Genomic DNA, 22953 nt, shown 5'->3' on the forward strand with positions numbered 1-22953 from the left:
AGGAGTTTCGCGAGCTGCCGGGATTTTAATTGTGTGCCATTGTCCGACAGGATTTCGTCCGGGCATCCGTGTCGGAGGATAATGGCTTCGGTTACGTGTTTTACGATGGCCGGTGCGGTGGCCCGTCGTAATGGCCGGAGCTCGACCCACTTCGTAAAGCGGTCCTGGATGTTGAGGAGCCAGATATGGCCGGCGGCGGATCGCGGGAGCGGGCCGACGAGGTCGAGGTTGACCTGTTGCCACGGGTGGCCGAGTGCGGTCGGGTGTAATTGCCCGGCGGGTTTTTCTTGCGCGACCTTATGAGCGAGGCACGTCGGGCACTCGCGGACGTAGCGCGCGATGTCGCGGAACATCCTGGGCCAATAATATCGGTGCGCGATTCTCGCGATGGTTTTTGCTATTCCGAGGTGGCCGGCGGTCGGTGCGTCGTGGTATTGTTCGAGGAGCGGTCCTCGTTGCGCTTTTGGTACGCATTCTTTCCACTGTTCGGCTGCTGGGGTCTCTTTGAAATCAAGGCTGTGGAGCACGTGCTTCCACAGCCGGCCTTGGTTAATCCTGAAATCCGGCACCTCGTGGGGCGTGGCTTCGGCCGCGTGCCACATGCGCGTATACCACGGGCGCTTTGCGCTCGTGACGCCGAGGATTTCTGGTTGTCGGGACAACGCGTCGGCTACCTTGTTGAGCGCCCCTTTTCGGTATTTGATCTCGAAGTCGTATTGTTGCAACTCAAACGACCAGCGTCCCAGCCGTCCGGACGGGGATTCTAGCTTCCGTAGCCACTTCAGTGACTGGTGGTCGGTGATCACCGTGAAGTGGTACCCCTTGATGTAGCCGCGCATCCGTCGGATTCCCCAGACTACCGCCAGGCACTCCAGCTTGGTCGCCCTATAGTTCCGCTCGGCGTTATTTAACGTGCGGCTGGCGTAAGCGATAACGCGCTCGCCCTCGGGGAAGTATTGCGTCAGCACGGCCCCTAGGCCGGTGGTGCTGGCGTCGGTTTGAAGGTGGAACTGTCGCGAGAAATCCGGGCACGCAAGAACGGGCGCGGTGGTCAGGACGGTTTTGAGGGCTGCGAACGCGTCTTGCTCGGCTTCCCCCCACTTCCACCGGGCCTGCTTCCGGGTCAAGGCGGTGAGCGGCGCGGCGAGAGTCGCGAAATCCTTGATGAAGCGGCGGTACCACGATGCGATCCCTAGGAACTGTCGGATCTGGCGGACGTTTTGCGGCGCGGGCCAGTTCGCGATGGCGCCGACTTTGTCCGGGTCGGTTCGGATACCGTCGCGGTCTACAATGTGGCCGAGGTACTTAATTTAGTCGGCGCAGAATCGGCACTTTTCGGGATTAATGCGGAGTTTGGCCTCGCGGAGCCGGCGGAAAACTTCGTGCATAATGCGGAGGTGTTCGTCAAACGTTTCGGTGATAATGACGATGTCGTCTAGGTAAACGAACACGTGCGGTTCTAGGTCCGGGCCCAAAATTGTATCGAGCAGGCGTTGGAACGTGGCCGGTGCCGAATGCAGCCCGAACGGCATTACCTTAAAATGCATTAGCCCCTTGCCGGGGACAGTGAAGGCGGTCACGGGTCGGCTTTCTGGCGTGAGTGGCACTTGCCAATAGCCGTTTTTTAGATCGAGCGTGGACAGGTAGCGAGCCCCTCGTAGTTTGTCCAATGTCGCGGTGATGTGAGGCAATGGATACGCGTCCTTTTCGGTGACCTCGTTGACCAGACGGAAGTCGATGCAGAAGCGGGGTTTACCGTCCTTTTTCCGCACGATAACGACTGGCGAGCTCCACGCGCTATGTGACGGTTCGATAATACCGTCGTGGAGCATTCGGTCGACCTCCGCGTCGATGATCGCCTGCATGGCGGGGTTTCGCGGCCGGTAGCGTTGCTTAATCGGTCTGTCGGTCTTGACGCGTATTACGTGCTGCCCGCGGTCGGTCGGGCCCTGCACGGTCTCGAACTTCGCGAGTTCGATGGCCAGGAAGCGACGGAGGCGTTCCGCCTCTGTTGTCGTGCCCTCCTCGGACGTGTGTTCGACGGCGGCGGTCCGCGGGTCGGCGTCGGGCGGGCCCGGCGGCGGTATGGCGAAATCCATTTTCGCCCACAGATCCACGCCTATCAGGACGTTGCAGTCTAACATCGGCATAATCTGGAATCGGTGCCAGAATAGCCGTCCCTACACGGTAATGGGGAAGGTGATTAGCCCCGGGATGGACGTGCTCGACCCGTCGGCGAGGTGCACCTGTCCGTTAACCGGCTGTATCGGGAAATCGCGGGATATTTTGTCGGCAGTTCGTGCGTTGATGAACGACGCTTCGGATCCGGTATCCAGGAGTGCCTCGAATGGCTGCTTTGCTGCTATCACGGTCAGGTGCAGACGGGGTGTGTATGCTATTCGGAGGACCGGGGGGCAGCCGCTTCGTCCCCGGCCCGAGCGGCATTTCCCGGCGGCGGGTGACAATCCTTCGTGAGGACGCCATCCCTTCCGCATTGGGAGCAGAACCGGCGCGGTGGGCGTCGGCAGTCGAACCGGGTGTGCCCCCTCTGCTTGCACCGCCAGCAGCACTCTCGGCGGTCGTATGCTGCGGCGGCGACCGCGGGACTCGGGGCGGCGGTTTGTCGGGCGCGCGTCTGTTCTTCGATATGCTCGAATTCCTCCGCTAGGCGCAGTATGTCTCGCGTGCGCGTCACGGTGTCGCGGCGGATGTACATCTGATAACGCGGATGCATATTATCATAGAGCGCGTCGACCTGCTCCTCCTCCGTGAATCCGGTGGCCCGTCGCATCATTGTCAGCATATCCGTCGCGAACTTTCGGTACGGCTCGTCCGGTTTTTGCAGGCGCGTTTGTATTTCGCGGACCAGCTTGGTGCGATACCGGCGCGGCAGGTAGTATTCGCGGAAGTCGGCGCAGAAATCTTCCCACCCACGCCAGTTGGTTCGGTTATTCCGGCACCACAGAAGGGCGTCGCCTTTGAACATTTCCGGTAGCCCCATTAATAACTGCGCGCCGGAATATTGGTACGCGTCTTTTAGCTCTTCGAGCCGCTCGAGGAAGGCCACGGGGTCTCTCCCGTCAAAATGGCACCCCCATTTCCGTATCTGGTCCATGACCTGGGCGGGGTTGTCGTGGGGGCGGTCACTCGCGACCAGGCGCAAGAGTTCGAATGGTGTCATCGTTAGCGGCGGCGTGTGAAACGGCAAATTCGGTGATGGCGGCGGGCGCGTGTCGATTGCCGGTACGCGGAGGTCTCCCGATAGATCCACGGTGATTGTGGGTGCAGCCTGCGTCTGGCTGCCCCCCCGTGGCGGTGGACTGCACCGTCTCCGGGTGCTCGGTTACGTAGGCGCTTAAGCGTCGGCGTAGCTCGTCGATCGAACCGTCGGGGTTTAGTTCGAGCCGTTCGAGCTCTACGATGAGCTGTCTCTTTAATAACGCGTATATCCACGCTTTCGGCATGATGTACCCTGATTACTGTCTCTCGGAACGGATCAAAACGGTCCCTGTTCGGGCGCCATGTAACGGCCTAACTTGAATACCGAACGCGGACTGGTTCGTCGGATCGGGAGTTCGATGAAAGGCCCAGAGACAATAATCAGTTGGTATTTCGCACGGGTTATTTATTTTAGTTGACTCGGGGTCGAGATTACAGACAAGGATTGGCGGAACGCGGTATATTACAACGGTCGGTAGTGCATGTGCACTCGGGCGCTAGGCGGAATACGACGGGACGCGGCTTTACAATCGCGGAACGCGGTACATTACACGGTCGGTAGTGCATGTGCACTCGGTACGCTATGCGGAACGGGACTGGACGCGGCTTTACGGATACTAGCGGGACGCGGTATGTTACAACGGTCGGTAGTGCCTGTGCACTCGGGCGCTAGGTGGAATAAGACGGGACGCGGCTTCACAGATAATCGCGGGGCGCGGTATATTATAACGGTCGGTAGCGCATGTGCACTCGGCACGCTATGCGGAAGACGGGACGCGGCTTCACAGATAATCGCGGAACGCGGTTTATTACAACGGTCGGTAGTGCATGTGCACTCGGCACGCTATGCGGAAGACGGGACGCAGCTTCACAGATAATCGCGGAACGCGGTATATTACAACGGTCGGTAGTGCATGTGCACTCGGTACGCTATGCGGCATAAGACTGGACGCGGCTTTACACACTAGCAAACGCGATATGTCACAACGGGCGGTCGTGCATATGCACTCGGTTCGGCGAAATGATACGGAGCGCGATATGGTTAGCGGAGGAGTGCGGAGTCCCGGGGTCGCGGCAGTGAAAACCCTCGCTACGAGGCTGAGCACGCTCGACCTCGTTGGGCCGTGGCCGTCGGGCGCAAGTGGGCTGGAGCTCGGGGACACTTGAGAACTCTCATTCGAGGCCCACACTCTGGACCTCGTTTGGCGTGTCGCCCTAGGAGCTGGCGGGTAGGCTTCGTCAGGAACAGGCGGAATTCCGTGGTATAGACGAAGTGCCGTCTCGCCGCGCGTGCCGGCTTATATACCGCTCGGCGCGGCGAGTTCGGCAGGAGGGAGGCCGATCGTCAGGCGTGCCGCGTGGTGGTGGGAGCGGCGCGGTCCCGCGCGTTCGTCTTCGGCGGGGATCGGCTCCCGTCGGCGCTCGTCGGCGTCGTGCGGGACGGCACCGGTGCGGCGGGTTTCCCGCGCACACGTTGCGTTTCAAAGGTTTAAAACGGTGGGCGCACCGCGCCCTGTTCTCGCCCGACGGAGGGTCGGTCGGACGGCATCCGGCGGGTGGTGGCCGGGAACGATGTCTTATTGAAAGGGGCGCATCGTTACAGATATATAGAAAAATGTGGTGTTCTTTGTATATTTTGCAGTCATAGAGAGATTGAGGTACGGAGACAAAGTCCAAAGCATCAAAATTGAAGAATTATACTCGTGGTACAGGAGGATGCTGTTGAAAACTTGAAAACTTGTAAAGCGCGTCATCTAACTCAGGTGGATCAGTGGGGTGCTTTATACACTTGAAAACTTGTAAAGCGCGTCATCTAACTCAGGTGGATCAGTGGGGTGCTTTATACACTTGAAAACTTGTAAAGCGCGTCATCTAACCCAGGTGGATCAGTGGGGCGCTTTATACACTTGAAAACTTGTAAAGCGCGTCATCTAATCCACGTGGATCAGTGGAGCGCTTTATACACTTGAAAACTTGTAAAGCACGTCATCTAACCCACGTGGATCAGTGGGGCGCTTTATACACTTGAAAACTTGTAAAGCGCATCATCTAACCCACGTGGATCAGTGGGGCGCTTTATACACTTGAAAACTTTTAAAGCGCGTCATTTAACCAAGGTGGATCAGTGGGGCGCTTTATACACTTGAAAACTTGTAAAGCGCGTCATTTAACCAAGGTGGATCAGTGCACCGACTGTACCACCGAATGACCCATGTTGAACGAAAGACAGAAGTGAGATTTATCTGAGTTTTGATATAAATGGAAAGCAACTATTATCAGCTAAATTTTGTACTCGAACGAAACTCAGTTGAGCGCCCCACGTATATACCGGAGTATACGTGTGTGTGCGTGCGTGCGTGCATGCGTGCGTGCGTGCGTGCATGCGTACGTGCGTGTGTACGTGCGTGCGTGCGTGCGTGCGTGCGTGCGTGCGTGCGTGCGTGCGTGCGTGCGTGCGTGCGTGCGTATATGTGTGTGTGTGTGTGTGTGTGTGTGTGTGTGTGTGTGTGTGTGTAAAAATTAATTTTTTAATATAAAACAGTATTTTAATTCCATTACTTTAGTTAAATTAACGTTGTTGTATTTAAATTAACGACGTATTGAGGGGTAATTGCGACCTATAGAAATAGTTAAAAATTACTTAAATTGAGTATAATTTGACACTACGAATTTAAGAGTGTATTCTCTCTCTCTCTCTCTCTCTCTCTCTCTCTCTCTCTCTCTCTCTCTCTCTCTCTCTATATATATATATATATATATATATATATATATATATATATATCTACACTACATTAATATAAAATATTAATTACAGGGCTACAAGATCGAATTTCGCGACTCAGCTAAGGACGTGCAATGGCGCGTGGGAAACGACTACCTTTTCAAAGACATTACGTACGTGTGTTATGGCCTGATGAGCGGCCACGAGTACGAGTTTAAGATCTGCGCGAAGAACGCAGCCGGCTTCAGCAAGCCGAATCCGCCGTCCGCGCCATTCAGGCTTAAGAGCAAGTTCAACGTGCCGTCGCCACCTGGCACGCCGCAGGTCACCAAGGTCGGCAAAAACTATGTTGATCTGCAATAGAAGCCGCCCGTGTCCGACGGCGGTAATAGAATTACTAGCTACGTAATTGAGAGACGCGAGGTGGACAGCGCGATGTAGTCCAAATGCAACGAGTACAATGTCGTCGATACCGAGTACACGGTCATGCACCTGATCGAGCAGAGTGACTATGAGTTCAGAATCTTCGCAGTGAACGCCACTGGCAGATCAGAGCCAAGCTCGTGAACCACCCCGGTGAAAATATGTGAAGTCGAGGGTGCCAAAAAACCGGAATTCATCAAAAACTTACCTATCAGTCAGATCATACCGCTTAACAAGACTCTCGTCCTCGAATACGAGGCCACGGGTAAATCATTGCCGACCGCCAGGTTAGCAAAAATAACATTTATTTAGTATTTGCTAATTTCATTACTTATTATTAGATAAGACTTATTCCAAAAATAAAATCAGGACTGAATGTCATAACAATTAAATTGATTAACTAAAATTTATTTCTTTTGTAGACTATTTTATGACAATTCTATCTTATTTATTAGAAAATAAAAATATTTTAATGACTATTATATTATATTTTTATAAATAAATAATATATTAATTATATTATTTACTTTGAGCTGATATTACAATTTTAACTTGTTCAGGTGGCTAAAGAACGACCGCGAGATCACCTTAGGCGGTCGCTTCCGCGCCGAGTCGATAAATGGCATCTACAGGCTGGTGATATCCGAGGTGTGGAACGCGGACGACGTCGACTACAGCTGTCAGATCTCGAATCCGCTCGGCATCGCCGCAACCACGTACAAATAGAAGATCGACACGCCACCATGCATCGAACGCATGCCGAGCGATCTCTATCTGCCGGAGGGCGACAACACAAAGATCAAGATCTATTACAGCGGCGATCAGCCGATGGACGTGACTCTGAAAAAGGATGATCGCCAGATCATGAAGACCACGTACATCAAATACACCGTATTCGACGAATACCTCATTATCTTCATCAAGGATATCCAGAAGGATGATGCCGGCACGTACGATCTATCTATTTCAAACGACAGCGGCAGCGTCAGCGCATCCTTCAACGTGTACATCACCGAACTACCTGCTGGACCGCCGACCGGACCGCTTGACGTTTTTCATATCGACAATCACACGTGCACCCTGTCTTGGCACCCGCCCAAGTACGACGGCGGTCTTCAAGTCACTCACTACGTGGTGAAGCGTCTCGACGTCAGCCACACGCACTGGATTATTGTGTCATTCTCCTGCAAAGACAGACACCTTCGTCGTGCAGGATCTCACCGAGAGTCAAGTATACCTCTATTCCGGGTGATAGCAGCCAACGACAACGGTATAGATCCGTCGTTGGAGGGAACCCCAACCCGATCAAAGCCAAGACGCCGTTCAATCCACCGGGACCGCCTGGTACGCCCAAGGTCATCGAGGTGAGTGGCGACTTCGTTAATCTCTCATGGAAAAAAACCAGAAACGGATGACGGTGCTAAGATCCAGAGATACTGAATCAATAAGAGAGAGAGATCGATAGTCAAGCATGGCAACACGTGAACGTCAGTATCTGCCTGCCGAGACACAAATCAATATCAACAAATTGATCGAAGGAAGGCAATACGAATTCCGGGTATTTGCCCAAAACATTGCAGGACTTAGTCCTAAATCAAAGGCCTCGACCTCCGTGAAAATCGTCGATCCATAAGCGGCGAAACTTCCGGAGATTATCCAACCTCTCCAGATGGTTTGTATTTCTTTAATTTTACTTTGATTATAAGTAATTATTATAACTGAGATTTAAAATAATGCATATATGATATAGCAAAGATTTAAAGAATAATATAATATTATATATCTAATATAAAATAAGATTATTTAAAGTTTGAATTTTAAGTTTTTGTTTTTTTAAGTTTAATTTTTTAAATTCTAAATTTTGACGTTAGTTTGTTATTTAACTTTTAGTTTAATATTTAAAATGCCAAACTTAATTTTTTGAGATTTGTTTATCTAAAAAATATATATATTTAAATAAGGTATAATAAATAATCAAATAATAAAATATAATGCAATGTAAATGTGTGAAAAAGAAAAATGTAAAATAATGTACGGAAAAGTCCACCCAAAGCCGCTAGGCAATGATTATTATATATAATATATATAATATATATATATATATATAATAATGCAAGAATGCAAGAATAATTATCTTCTCATTTTTTCGATCAAGTGAATTGCGTCCAAAATCACAACGCTCATTTCCAATGCAAGATCATCGGCACGTCGAAATTCGCTGGCCGTCAGCTGTAAACCGCCGATTTTGGACGGTGGCAGCAACATCACCAACTACGTATTGAAGAAACGCGAGCACTCGATGAGGACCTGGATCCGCACCGGCAACACCCGTTTCCACACGCTCGCGCGGTGATCGGTCTCAGTCCTGGGCAGCAGTACGACTTCCGGGTGTGCACGGAGAACATCTACAGCCGTTCCGATCCGAGAACGAGGTGACGCTGCTGATCACCACGAAAGGCATGATCAAGCGCGAGTTCAAGAAGAAAAAGTACGAGGTAGACGCGAGCGGCAAGAAGATACACGGCTGGCGAGGACGAAAAGCCGCGCGATTACAACCAGTTCGTGTTCGACGTGTACAGCAAGTATGTCCCGCAGCCGGTCGAGATTAAGCACACGTCGGTTTACGACAAGTACGACATCCTGGAGAAGATCAGCACTGGCGCGTTCGGTTTGATACATCGCTGCCGCGAGAGGACCACCGGTAACATCTTCGCCGCCAAATTCATCCCGATGTCGCACGTGATGAAGAAGGAGCTGATCAGGAAAGAGATCGACATCATGAATCACCTGCATCATCCCAAACTGATCAACCTGCACGACGCCTTTGAAGACGACGACGAAATGGTGCTGATCTTTGAGTTGTAAGTGTCCATTTTGAGCAGAAAAATCATTTGCTGTTAAATTCGACGGCGGATTGTGACGAGTTTGCATTATCCTTGATCTCGATCATTTGTCTCGTTAGCCTGCCCGGCGGCGAACTGTTCGAGAGGATCACGACTGAGGATTACACCACGTCCGAGGCGAAAATCATCAATTACATGAGGCAGATCTGCGAGGGTGTCAAGCATGTGCATGAGAACAATATCATTCACCTCGGTAAGATTCATATTTTAACGACTTTCTTGCGACACATATTATGGAAGTACAGATTTTAATTATTCGTCAATCTAAACTTTAATCAAATTTAGAGAAATTTAAGCCTATTATACATTTAGAAAAAGACTCTTTTAAAAAGTTAACAATACATTCTTAGTTAAAAAAAAATTATCTATTAGTTTATCATCGTTCAATACCAATAAAATACAGGACAATTTATCATGATATTCTTCAAAGCGATGTTCTTATAAAATTTCGAAAATTCAAATGCTTCTTCAAAAATTTGCATTTAATAATTTATTATTATTATTATATTAAATAAATAAAACTCCGTTAATCTGATTGTTGGTTATGAATTTAGATTTGCAACTGCGAAAAGTTTTAACTATTTTAAATTTATACTCGCTTTCAATTTTTATACTTAAATTATATTTTTAATTTTGGATGCCGTTTATGTATAAGTTTATGTATAAGTATTATGAGCACAGCTAAATCAAATACAGAATTGAACGTATTATTTTAATCGTGTAATTTGCAATTATTTCCAGACATCAAACCTGAGAACATCATGTGCCAAACTCGCAACAGTACAAATGTGAAACTGATTGATTTCGGTCTGGCTACCAAACTCGATCCGAACTAAGTAATGAAAATCAATACACAGGCACCGCCGGGTTTGCCACCCTCGAGATTGTCGAACGCGAGCCGGTAGGCTTTTATACCGATATGTGGGCCTGCGGTGTACTAGCTTATGTTCTGTAAGTAGATGTTTTGCCACTTCATAATTATAACAAATGCAGCGTATTAAACTGATTTCTGAATATATCGCGTTGCAATTTAATATTTCAGAGACAATTGAATTGCGCAACATTTCAATTTTAAACAACACAAATTTTAAACGATTATATGTTAATACTATGGCTATATAGTTTGTACTATGTAAGGGCCGGATATTCAAAAAAAAAAAAAAGATATCTATATTATAAAAAATGCAGGAATCATCAATCCTGCTTGTTTCCATTTATAAAAATAATGAACTAAGTTTGTTTAAAGTAAACTCTAAATATTTTACGTATAAACATTTAGAATTTCTATTTTTCACATTTCTTGAGAAATATTCAATTTATTTCGGTATTCTTATGATATAAATGCAATAACTGCAAAAACAAATAATGCATAACTACAATGATGAAATATATAATTTGCATGTATTTGTGAAAAACAGAAGAATATTGAAAAAAAAAAAAAAAAAAAAAAAAAATTCTATCGAATAGCATGCAAAATTTGTGCAGATTGAGCGAACTTTCGCCGTTTGCCGATGATAACGACATCGAGACCCTAAAAAACGTGAAGGCATGCGACTGGGACTTCGACGAGGAGGCATTCCGCGATGTTTCCGAGAAAGGCAAAGGTTTTATCAGGCGACTACTCGTCAAAAACAAAGAGTACGTTTTACTGTTTCCTTCGCAGATCTGTCTTCTGTTCTATCTGCTATCCTGTTATTATTTCGTTCACATTGCGGTGTTCTTGCCTTACAGGAAGCGCATGACTGCGCACGAGTGTCTCGTTCATCCATGGTTGACCAGTGACCATAGCAAGTGGACCAATCCAATCGCCAACAGTCGTTACCTCAACATCAGAGACAAATTGCGTGCCAAGTACGAGAATTGAGATAGGTATGTTATTCCCATCGGCCACCTAGCCGAATATTCGTCGCCCAGGAAACTTTTAATCGAGAAATACAGGATTTACTATTCTTGCTTCGGTAAATAAAATATTAATACATAATTAATTTTATGAGAGAAGAGTAGGCACCGTTTATCTCGAACTTAAATACCTACAAATAGATTGCCAATTATAATACGATAAAAATATTATTGAATTGAGAACATTTAAACAACAAAGGAGTTTTAATTATTGTTTAATTTTTAACCATCTTTAAAATAGATATGTATGTGTATTTTAACTAAATATTGATAACACTAATCCCAAATGCCTGAGCTGAGTACTTGATGAATACAGAAAATAATTAAAAATACGCTAATGTGCAACGCTTAAATTAATTATACTTTTGCAGATCGCCGACAAGCAGCGCCCAAATTTGTCATCAAGCCGCAAAGCGAGTTCGCCTACGAAGAACAGAGCGTGAAATTCACTTGTCGCGTGATCGCGATTGCAGCACTGACCCTGTCTTGATCGTATAACAATCAGGAGCTACGGCAATCCGTCAAATTCATTAAGCGATACCACGGCAACGATTACACCTTCATTTTTAACAGAGTCAAGTTGGAAGACAGAGGAGAATATATTATACGCACGTAGAATCATTATGGCTACCGTGAGGAGGTCGTTTTCCTTAATGTACAACGTAAGCGTTTTTAAATTTTATACACGTTTGCGATTACATAGCGTTACTCTGAGAAAATTATAATTTTTAACGTAGCTTAATATTTGTAACATCTTTAGATACCTTTAGATAGCTGTAATTGCTAAATATCAATCAACATTTTCATTTCTTATCTGCTTTATAAATCTAAGAAATAAATATTCCTATGTATATGATCCTTCCATTTCATTCTTTCAGCACTGCCGAGAGAAATTCCGAAGTATAGGCCCGAGTTGCATACTGTACGCAGACGAGAACCGCTTGGTTACAACGTGTGGCTGGAGACGATTGAGTCGGCACCGAGCTTTAGTAATAATCAACGCTTTAAACGCATTTGAAGAGAACAGGGTCCTTCCTTTCGCATCGACGAAAGCCAAAGAAACATTTAGCGCAACGAGGTCGAATCCGTTCTCGGAAACGCATTTCCCACGCAACGATCCAACGTAAGTTCTTTTCACGGCCATGTCCACGTACTATGCTCTTCTCCACCTCCTGCTTCTTACGACATTTTCTCTCGCTCTAGTCTTTCATTATTTTGCGTACGCGTATATCTACGCATGACCATGTGTAAAATGGACAAACTAACTTACAAAAAAGATTGAAAACGTGGTTACACAGTCACATAAATTATAAACAAAGTAGCGAAAGAAGAGCGCGAGAACCAAAATGACTAAAAAAAAAGATAAGCGAAAAATAGAAAATGCCAGACAGCGGTGTTTAACTCTATAACGACGTAACGATTTATGAGCGATAATTTAATCTTTCATTGTTTAAGCGCATGATCGCTAAATTAAAAAATAACATCCCATTAAATGGTTTTGCGGCAGATGCTTTTACCGCGTTCGAGAAATACTAACGTAATAAGCGATAAAGCAAGATATTTAATTTTATTTTATGTTTATTTGTTTTCAATTCCAGAGCACAGAGTATCGCAGCAGCAGTAGCAAAAGCAGCAGTAGCAAAAGCAGCAGCAACAATCACCACTGTCACTGAAACTGTATTGGTAAGTCGCGACTACGGCGGTATGGGTCTACCAGGTCGGGCCCGGGGCCGCTACACCCATTCGGAGAGGGGCCTCCCCGCGACCGGAGCGGACATTTTAAAATCAATGATTGCAACAACGTACAGAGACAACGTGGAATGTCTCTCTCTCTCTCTCTCTCTCTCTCTCTCTCTCCTCTCTCTCTCTCTCTCTCTCTCTTTCTCGCTCTCTCTCAGGAACGAGTACCGATATCACGTCGAATCGCGCAAAATTTATTATCGATAATTCGACAACGATACGACAAAACCCTCTGTAATCTCAATTTGTAATCTCAATTTACCGCAGTCGTATCGAATATCATATTCAATCGTGATATTGTATGAAAACTAAATGATTATTGTACAACGATTCGTTCAGATATTGTGCAACACAGAAACTCGCCGCCGCCGCCACTGATGTCCGAGAAGTCAGTACACTGAAATAGCTGTCGATAGATACCGTTCAAAGTTCCAGTTTCGCGTTTGTTCGACTTATTTTCTCTAAATAACGTTTCATATTAATATTAATGTAAAAAAAACATAAATTTTACGTCGTAAAGTATCGTTTCATAGCAGCGTTATATTATTTCTAGAGTAACAAAGAGTACCGTTACGCTTGATTTGTTTCTTTTAGACCCGCCCCCCCCCCCTCGCAACATCTCAATTATCGTGAAAATTAAACCTGACTAGCGCTCTCCGAATAATCGGCCATTAAATGTACGAAAAGAAAAGTCAAGAGATAATTCGCAACAAAAATTCGATGGAAAAACCACAAGGAATGAAATAATACTACCACTACCAACTGCGAGATTTCCCAAAAGTAGAACATCGTGCGTAGAGTTACGGCGAATTAGACGCCCGATGAACGAGCTTACCGCCGGGAAGACCGGCTCGCGAGCATAGTGTCGACAGGGTGACCGGTATTCTAACGGTGTCTAAACAATCGTAATACATATTGATCACAGATGGTACGTACGTCGTACGTTGTATCTCGTCAGGAAATTCTAAACCGAGGGTGTCGTAAAAAAACGTTAGACACGCGGTAAACGTTACCGCGTAACGCCCCCCGTCGCACCTTCCGCGCGAGAGACACGATGAAGAAATCCTATACTTGATAGAAGCTTGTAACGATAACGTCGTCCGAATATCGCGTGCCTGGATCCGGATTGTCGTTGTTGCAAAAGAATCGCCAGATTCGGCCGCCAGATATTTGTTCGGCGCGTAGTACATCTGTGTACGACCTTGCGGATGTTATCGGAGAAATTTGTTCGACGGTTCCTCGCCAGTATTTCGTGCGCGCTTACCGCGCTCAAGTATACTTTGTCATCCATTTATTCCGGAGAATAGCCATCGTGTCTCGTTGCACAGCACCTGCAATAACGAATGACAAATAACACAAAAAGAGATCAACGAGAAGAGATTGACAAAATCGCTAGGATTCGATAATGAATTCTAGAAAGCACGCATTTATATTTTATACATTTAAAAAAAGAATCGTATTTAGATCCTTATTCGTTTCTTTCAAACGTTTATCCTCCTCGCGACAATTGATCCGAGAAAAATGAAGAAACCACGTACCGCAACGTTAAACTATGGCCGCACACAATGATCGACGGTTAATTTCCAAAATTTATTGAATTAACTAAAATAGGCTGCACAATAATAACATTAGAGACGCGCGAATCAAAGTTGTTTTATGTCCGGTCAATTGAAATCAAATCCGGTTTTTCTCTTTCGAATTCTCTCTAATCGAATCGCCGGAGCGAGCGTTCGTGTTCGACGCGAATTGTTGTAAGATAATTTTCTAATTTGTAATCGACGATATAATTATTATTGAGTTACATTTTGAACACACGAACAATAGAATATTTCAATTGTCCCTTTTGAAATATTTTCAAAATTTTGGGAATTTTTCGATTATACCAAATAAAACAACCCGTACCCGACGACCGTAGTACCGTCGGAGCGTCCGCGGTGAATTGACTTATGCTTTCGATAGCATAAGTTTCTCGAATGATTACTACCTAAACATAGCGACTTGATCGCTCTTCTCTGGATTCTGGAAAAAACGGTTGACCACCAAACGTTTTAACAACAATATATTCGTGACCACCGCACGATACCGCGTCAAATCAGCCCTATCCTATCAAAGTCAAAAGTTTGTTCGCGTCGCATACTCCAATACACACCAGAAACACTTAGATCACACAGATAAAAATTGACGAATGGAACAGATGAGTTATTGAAGTAAGTTTAAATGAATAGAGAGAGCGAGAGAGAGAGAGAGAGAGAGAGAGAGAGAGAGAGAAGCATAGTGGGGCATGCGACGCGAACAAACCTAATTAGATTGATAAATAATGTTTATACATCAAATTACTCATCAGCTAAATGTCGCTCCGGGGAAGCAATATATAAAAGAAACACTAATTCCCAAGAACATATTCACCTCGTCCACAATGTACACGTCATAAAAGAAATTTTCCCTTATTACAAACGAGAAAAAACCGGTAACAAAATCGACGCGATTAATCTCACCTAATTTTGATGTTAAAACGCGCACAGATCCGATCAAACCAATTTTGGAGCGAACGTTGACGCGCAAAAACGGTAAAACATCGCTTTTAAGCTCGTCATACGACCCGTGTAGAAATTGTCATCGCGCGATTATAAACGTCGGTAAAAGAAAAAAACGTGGTATCGCGTGAAACGGAATCAGACTGCTCCGACGTAGCTCGCATTAAAACGATTTCATCCCATTACAATTATCGAGTATGTTTTAAAACTGAAATTCACCGTCTTCAACGAGTATAGTCAACGATTATTTAATGAAAACTGGTGTCGCTAAGCCCTCGCGCCCCACCCCGTAACCTCCACACTCACGCGCATTTACCCGCCATTATCGTTAAGCCATGCCTCGATGCGCCATTCGTCGCTAGACGGACGACAACCCCAGCGTCGCCGACGATCAATCGTCCGTACTTGAGACGCGCCTCGTCGCGGCCTATGCCTGCACCTACGCTGTCGGCGCACGCGCACACGCACGCCTACCAAGAATTATCGCGCAACAGTCTTCGTCACTATAGTAATCTCTCGCCTCGTCAGTGATCGTTGCTCATCGGCCAAGCGAACGTCGTCCGAGTTAACGCGAACATTACTTGGTTCCCGAGCAACCAGCGCGCGACACATTTTTTGTTCATTTCCAGCTCGGAATAATTCACGGAAATCAATTGGGATTGCCCGTTTATCACCGAGCAACTGATGGACTAGATTACACAGTTAAATGTATCACGCACGCTGGTTGCTCGGGAAAAAATTAACGCTCACGTTAACCATTATTATCCAAACCGAACGGAACGAGAACTCATTCACATCGGACGAATCGACGTAAAAGATGAGGGGTAAGCGACAATAAGACAGCAATATCGACGACGACGACGACGACGACGACGACGACGACGACGACGACGACGACGACGACGACGACGACGACGACGACGACGACGACGACGACGACGACGACGACGACGACGACGACGACGACGACGACGACGACGACGACGACGACGACGACGACGACGACGACGACGACGACGACGACGACGACGACGACGACGACGACGACGACGACGACGACGACGACGACGACGACGACGACGACGACGACGACGACGACGACGACGACGACGACGACGACGACGCGACGACGACGACGACGACGACGCGACGACGACGACGACGACGACGACGACGACGACGACGACGACGACGACGACGACGACGACGACGACGACGACCGACGACGACGACGACGACGACGACGACGACGACGACGACGACGACGACGACGACGACGACGACGACGACGACGACGACGACGACGACGACGACGACGACGACGACGACGACGACGACGACGACGACGACGACGACGACGACGACGGACGACGACGACGACGACGACGACGACGACGAGACGACGACGACGACGACGACGACGACGACGACGACGACGACGACGACGACGACGACGACGACGACGACGACGACGACGACGACGACGACGACGACGACGACGACGACGACGACGACGACGACGACGACGACGACGACGACGACGACGACGACGACGACGACGACGACGACGACGACGACGACGACGACGACGACGACGACGACGACGACGACGACGACGACGACGACGACGACGACGACGACGACGACGACGACGACGACGACGACGACGACGACGACGACGACGACGACGCGACGACGACGACGACGACGACGACGACGACCGACGACGACGACGACGACGACGACGACGACGACGACGACGACGACGACGACGACGACGACGACGACGACGACGACGACGACGACGACGACGACGACGACGGACGACGACGGACGACGACGACGACGACGACGACGACGACGACGACGACGACGACGACGACGACGACGACGACGACGACGACGACGACGACGACGACGACGACGACGACGACGACGACGACGACGACGACGACGACGACGACGACGACGACGACGACGACGACGACGACGACGACGACGACGACGACGACGACGACGACGACGACGACGACGACGACGACGACGACGACGACGACGACGACGACGACGACGACGACGACGACGACGACGACGACGACGACGACGACGACGACGACGACGACGACGACGACGACGACGACGACGACGACGACGACGACGCGACGACGACGACGACGACGACGACGACGACGACGACGACGACGACGACGACGACGACGACGACGACGACGACGACGACGACGACGACGACGACGACGACGACGACGACGACGACGACGACGACGACGACCGACGACGACGACGACGACGACGACGACGACGACGACGACGACGACGACGACGACGACGACGACGACGACGACGACGACGACGACGACGACGACGACGACGACGACGACGACGACGACGACGACGACGACGACGACGACGACGACGACGACGACGACGACGACGACGACGACGACGACGACGACGACGACGACGACGACGACGACGACGACGACGACGACGACGACGACGACGACGACGACGACCGACGACGACGACGACGACGACGACGACGACGACGACGACGACGACGACGACGACGACGACGACGACGACGACGACGACGACGACGACGACGACGACGACGAGACGACGACGACGACGACGACGACGACGACGACGACGACGACGACGACCGACGACGACGACGACGACGACGACGACGACGACGACGACGACGACGACGACGACGACGACGACGACGACGACGACGACGACGACGACGACGACGACGACGACGACGACGACGACGACGACGACGACGACGACGACGACGACGACGACGACGACGACGACGACGACGACGACGACGACGACGACGACGACGACGACGACGACGACGACGACGACGACGACGACGACGACGACGACGACGACGACGACGACGACGACGACGACGACGACGACGACGACGACGACGACGACGACGACGACGACGACGACGACGACGACGACGACGACGACGACGACGACGACGGACGACGACGACGACGACGACGACGACGACGACGACGACGACGACGACGACGACGACGACGACGACGACGACGACGACGACGACGACGACGACGCGACGACGACGACGACGACGACGACGACGACGACGACGACGACGACGACGACGACGACGACGACGACGACGACGACGACGACGACGACGACGACGACGACGACGACGACGACGACGACGACGACGACGACGACGACGACGACGACGACGACGACGACGACGACGACGACGACGACGACGACGACGACGACGACGACGACGACGACGACGACGACGACGACGACGACGACGACGACGACGACGACGACGACGACGACGACGACGACGACGACGACGACGACGACGACGACGACGACGACGACGACGACGACGACGACGACGACGACGACGACGACGACGACGACGACGACGACGACGACGACGACGGACGACGACGACGACGACGACGACGACGACGACGACGACGACGACGACGACGACGACGACGACGACGACGACGACGACGACGACGACGACGACGACGACGACGACGACGACACGACGACGACGACGACGACGACGACGACGACGACGACGACGACGACGACGACGACGACGACGACGACGACGACGACGACGACGACGACGACGACGACGACGACGACGACGACGACGACGACGACGACGACGACGACGACGACGACGACGACGACGACGACGACGACGACGACGACGACGACGACGACGACGACGACGGACGACGACGACGACGACGACGACGACGACGACGACGACGACGACGACGACGACGACCGACGACGACGACGACGACGACGACGACGACGACGACGACGACGACGACGACGACGACGACGACGACGACGACGACGACGACGACGACGACGACGACGACGACGACGACGACGACGACGACGACGGACGACGACGACGACGACGACGACGACGACGACGACGACGACGACGACGACGACGACGACGACGACGACGACGACGACGACGACGACGACGACGACGACGAGACGACGACGACGACGACGACGACGACGACGACGACGACGACGACGACGACGACGACGACGACGACGACGACGACGACGACGACGACGACGACGACGACGACGACGACGACGACGACGACGACGACGACGACGACGACGACGACGACGACGACGACGACGACGACGACGACGACGACGACGACGACGACGACGACGACGACGACGACGACGACCGACGACGACGACGACGACGACGACGACGACGACGACGACGACGACGACGACGACGACGACGACGACGACGACGACGACGACGACGACGACGACGACGACGACGACGACGACGACGACGACGACGACGACGACGACGACGACGACGACGACGACGACGACGACGACGACGACGACGACGACGACGACGACGACGACGACGACGACGACGACGACGACGACGACGACGACGACGACGACGACGACGACGACGACGACGACGACGCGACGACGACGACGACGACGACGACGACGACGACGACGACGACGACGACGACGACGACGACGACGACGACGACGACGACGACGACGACGACGACGACGACGACGACGACGACGACGACGACGACGACGACGACGACGACGACGACGACGACGACGACGACGACGACGACGACGACGACGACGACGACGACGACGACGACGACGACGACGACGACGACGACGACGACGACGACGACGACGACGACGACGACGACGACGACGACGACGACGACGACGACGACGACGACGACGACGACGACGACGACGACGACGACGACGACGACGACGACGACGACGACGACGACGACGACGACGACGACGACGACGACGACGACGACGACGACGACGACGACGACGACGACGACGACGACGACGACGACGACGACGACGACGACGACGACGACGACGACGACGACGACGACGACGACGACGACGATAACGACGGACTGTACTTTTGTTAGGCGATCAAAATTGGATATCGTAGCGAACATCGACGAAACGAACAACCCCTGCCGCCTTTCAAGAATCAACGAGACAACGGTGGACAACCGAGTATCACGAGGTGCGCTATTATTGAGAATTTTCCAGAAAAGTCACTCTCCACAGAAACATTTAACTTATATTCTTGCGCGCGGCCTCTAGAGAAATCCAAAAAATATCATGAAATTAAACAGTAAGGTATCATGTCACTTTTGTCATAGTCAAACACCGTGCGGAGTGGTTATGTTCCATTTTCCCTAAACCAGAAACCACGAATAACGATGGCCCAACTCCATCCAAGATCAGACGTATCGTCCGGGTCGATGAAGATACCAATCAACATGTAATCGTAGAATCATATCGTAAAAATATATATAGGACAGGAGCGAAATGTGTGAAAGAAGAACAAGTACAGGATCCTCATTTGCCTGGTGGAGATTATCATATCGCAGAGATCCTTTGCCTAACCAAACCAGAAAGAGGAATTCCCACGAGCGCGGTTTGTCTCGTTCGGATAAGATGACAAAGTACGTATAGTTATGTAAACTAAATATGCGATATATCCACCGATAGATATCACGCATTGTATTTACAAACCTGACAATACATTTTTACTCACAGGTGGCTCATTCTCATTTCGCACAAGACTCTCTCTCTCTCTCTCTCCTATCGTTGTTAATACCATCGATAAAACTCTGAAAAGTATATCACGATCGGAAGCGACCCGCCCCCGTTTTCTCTGAATGCCACGAGAAACGTGGATTATACGAAAGATTTAACAACAAGTGTAATTGATTAGACCCAAGAGAAGTTTCAAACAAAAATTGCTTTTGTACGCGAGAAAGGACCAGAAAGATCATATCTTTACTCGGTAAGCGTATTATATGGTGTGCCGTGAGAAACAAGTATTGATAATATTTGTATAATATATATATATATATATATATATATATATATATATCGCAATTCACATCGACCAATTATTTTTATATAAATGTATAAAATTTTAATCTTGCGTACAGTACGCTAGAAATAGCATTTGCGATCAAAAAACCAGGGATCGCAAAGAAGAGAAAAGGTACTGAATTTACTCGTAACTAAACGAATATCTTTGCAAAGCTTTTTCCAAATTTTTGACAAATATAAGATTTACTACACTAATACATTATTGATGCTTTTCTAACATGAATTATATACTTTTTCTATTACACTCTTTTCCGTGATGTATTACATAACTGTAGCAAAATCAAATAATGTAATATCAAATATATAAAATCAAATCGTCTATCTCTAAATATTTTGACTTTATCAATTATACAAAAAATAATAGCAACCTTATACAATCATACCGGATAATAATGTACCGGATAATATTATTGTTACTTTAAATTTACGTAAAAAAAAAAACCGGAGGGAGATAAGCAAATATACAAATCTTTATAAATCAATTTTATCACTTCTCAGGGGGTCGAAAAACTCCGTCAACAAAAAGCTGAAGAAAAAAATTCTATGCTGAGAAGGGTCAAGAAGAAGAGCTAAACTTCAAGAGAGGCAAGAGCTCGCGAAGGACTGTGTACGGCAAGAGGAACAGCAATATTAAAGCAGCAACATAATAAAAACAGGTACCAATAAAATGAGCTAACGAAAAAATTGCAAGATACTCAGTTAGGAATTTTTTCAAGCAAAGGCAAAGATCACTCATTTACCGGGGGAAAAACAGCGTCAGATGAGCGATGACATTGCGCTTTATGACTCTGCACTTGCTACGAGAGACGTCAATCTTGTACCTGATACTAGTCTACAATTTATAGCCGAGATCGAAGATATAGAGTGCGTATATATTGCGTATACTTTATTTGAAACGAATTTTCTTATCGGAATTATATATAATGACATTTTTGTATATATGTGTTGTAAAAAAAAAATAGATACGAAACGACAACTAAGAATACTAAGTGAGACGAATGAAATAAAAGCAGATGCAATCGGGACCTTCGCTTTAAAAGGGATTTGAAGACCCAAGAGATCCGCATCGAATAAAGCCAAAGAAGCATTTAGCGCAACGAGGTCGAATCCGTTCTCGGAAACGCATTTCCCACGCAACGATCCAACGTAAGTTCTTTTCACGGCCATGTCCACGTACTATGCTCTTCTCCACCTCCTGCTTCTTACGACATTTTCTCTCGCTCTAGTCTTTCATTATTTTGCGTACGCGTATATCTACGCATGACCATGTGTAAAATGGACAAACTAACTTACAAAAAAGATTGAAAACGTGGTTACGCAGTCACGTAAATCAAACAAAGTAGCGAAAGAAGAGAGCGCGAGAACAAAAATGACTCGAGAATAAGCGGAAAGTATAGAAAATGCCAGACCGCGGTGTTTAACTCTATAACAACGTAACGATTTATGAGCGATATTTTAATCTTTCATTCTTTAAACG

General features: G+C 49.1%; 1 protein-coding gene across 1 annotated transcript; it reads right to left on the bottom strand.

Annotated features, from left to right (window-relative positions):
• Positions 1-14175: 14175 nt before the first annotated feature.
• On the bottom strand, positions 14176-20187 carry LOC139783486 (uncharacterized; the record flags this gene model as incomplete). The annotated part of the gene is made up of 2 exons (XM_071722665.1): positions 14176-14237; positions 19881-20187. Coding segments are annotated over 2 exons (369 nt in total), but the record flags the coding sequence as incomplete, so codon positions are not given.
• Positions 20188-22953: the final 2766 nt, after the last annotated feature.

The sequence above is a fragment of the Temnothorax nylanderi genome, unplaced genomic scaffold, assembly GCF_030848795.1.
Source record: "Temnothorax nylanderi isolate EJ_2023f unplaced genomic scaffold, tnyl_v1.0 TNYL_tig0505_pilon, whole genome shotgun sequence".
NCBI classification, from domain to species: Eukaryota; Metazoa; Arthropoda; class Insecta; order Hymenoptera; family Formicidae; genus Temnothorax; species Temnothorax nylanderi.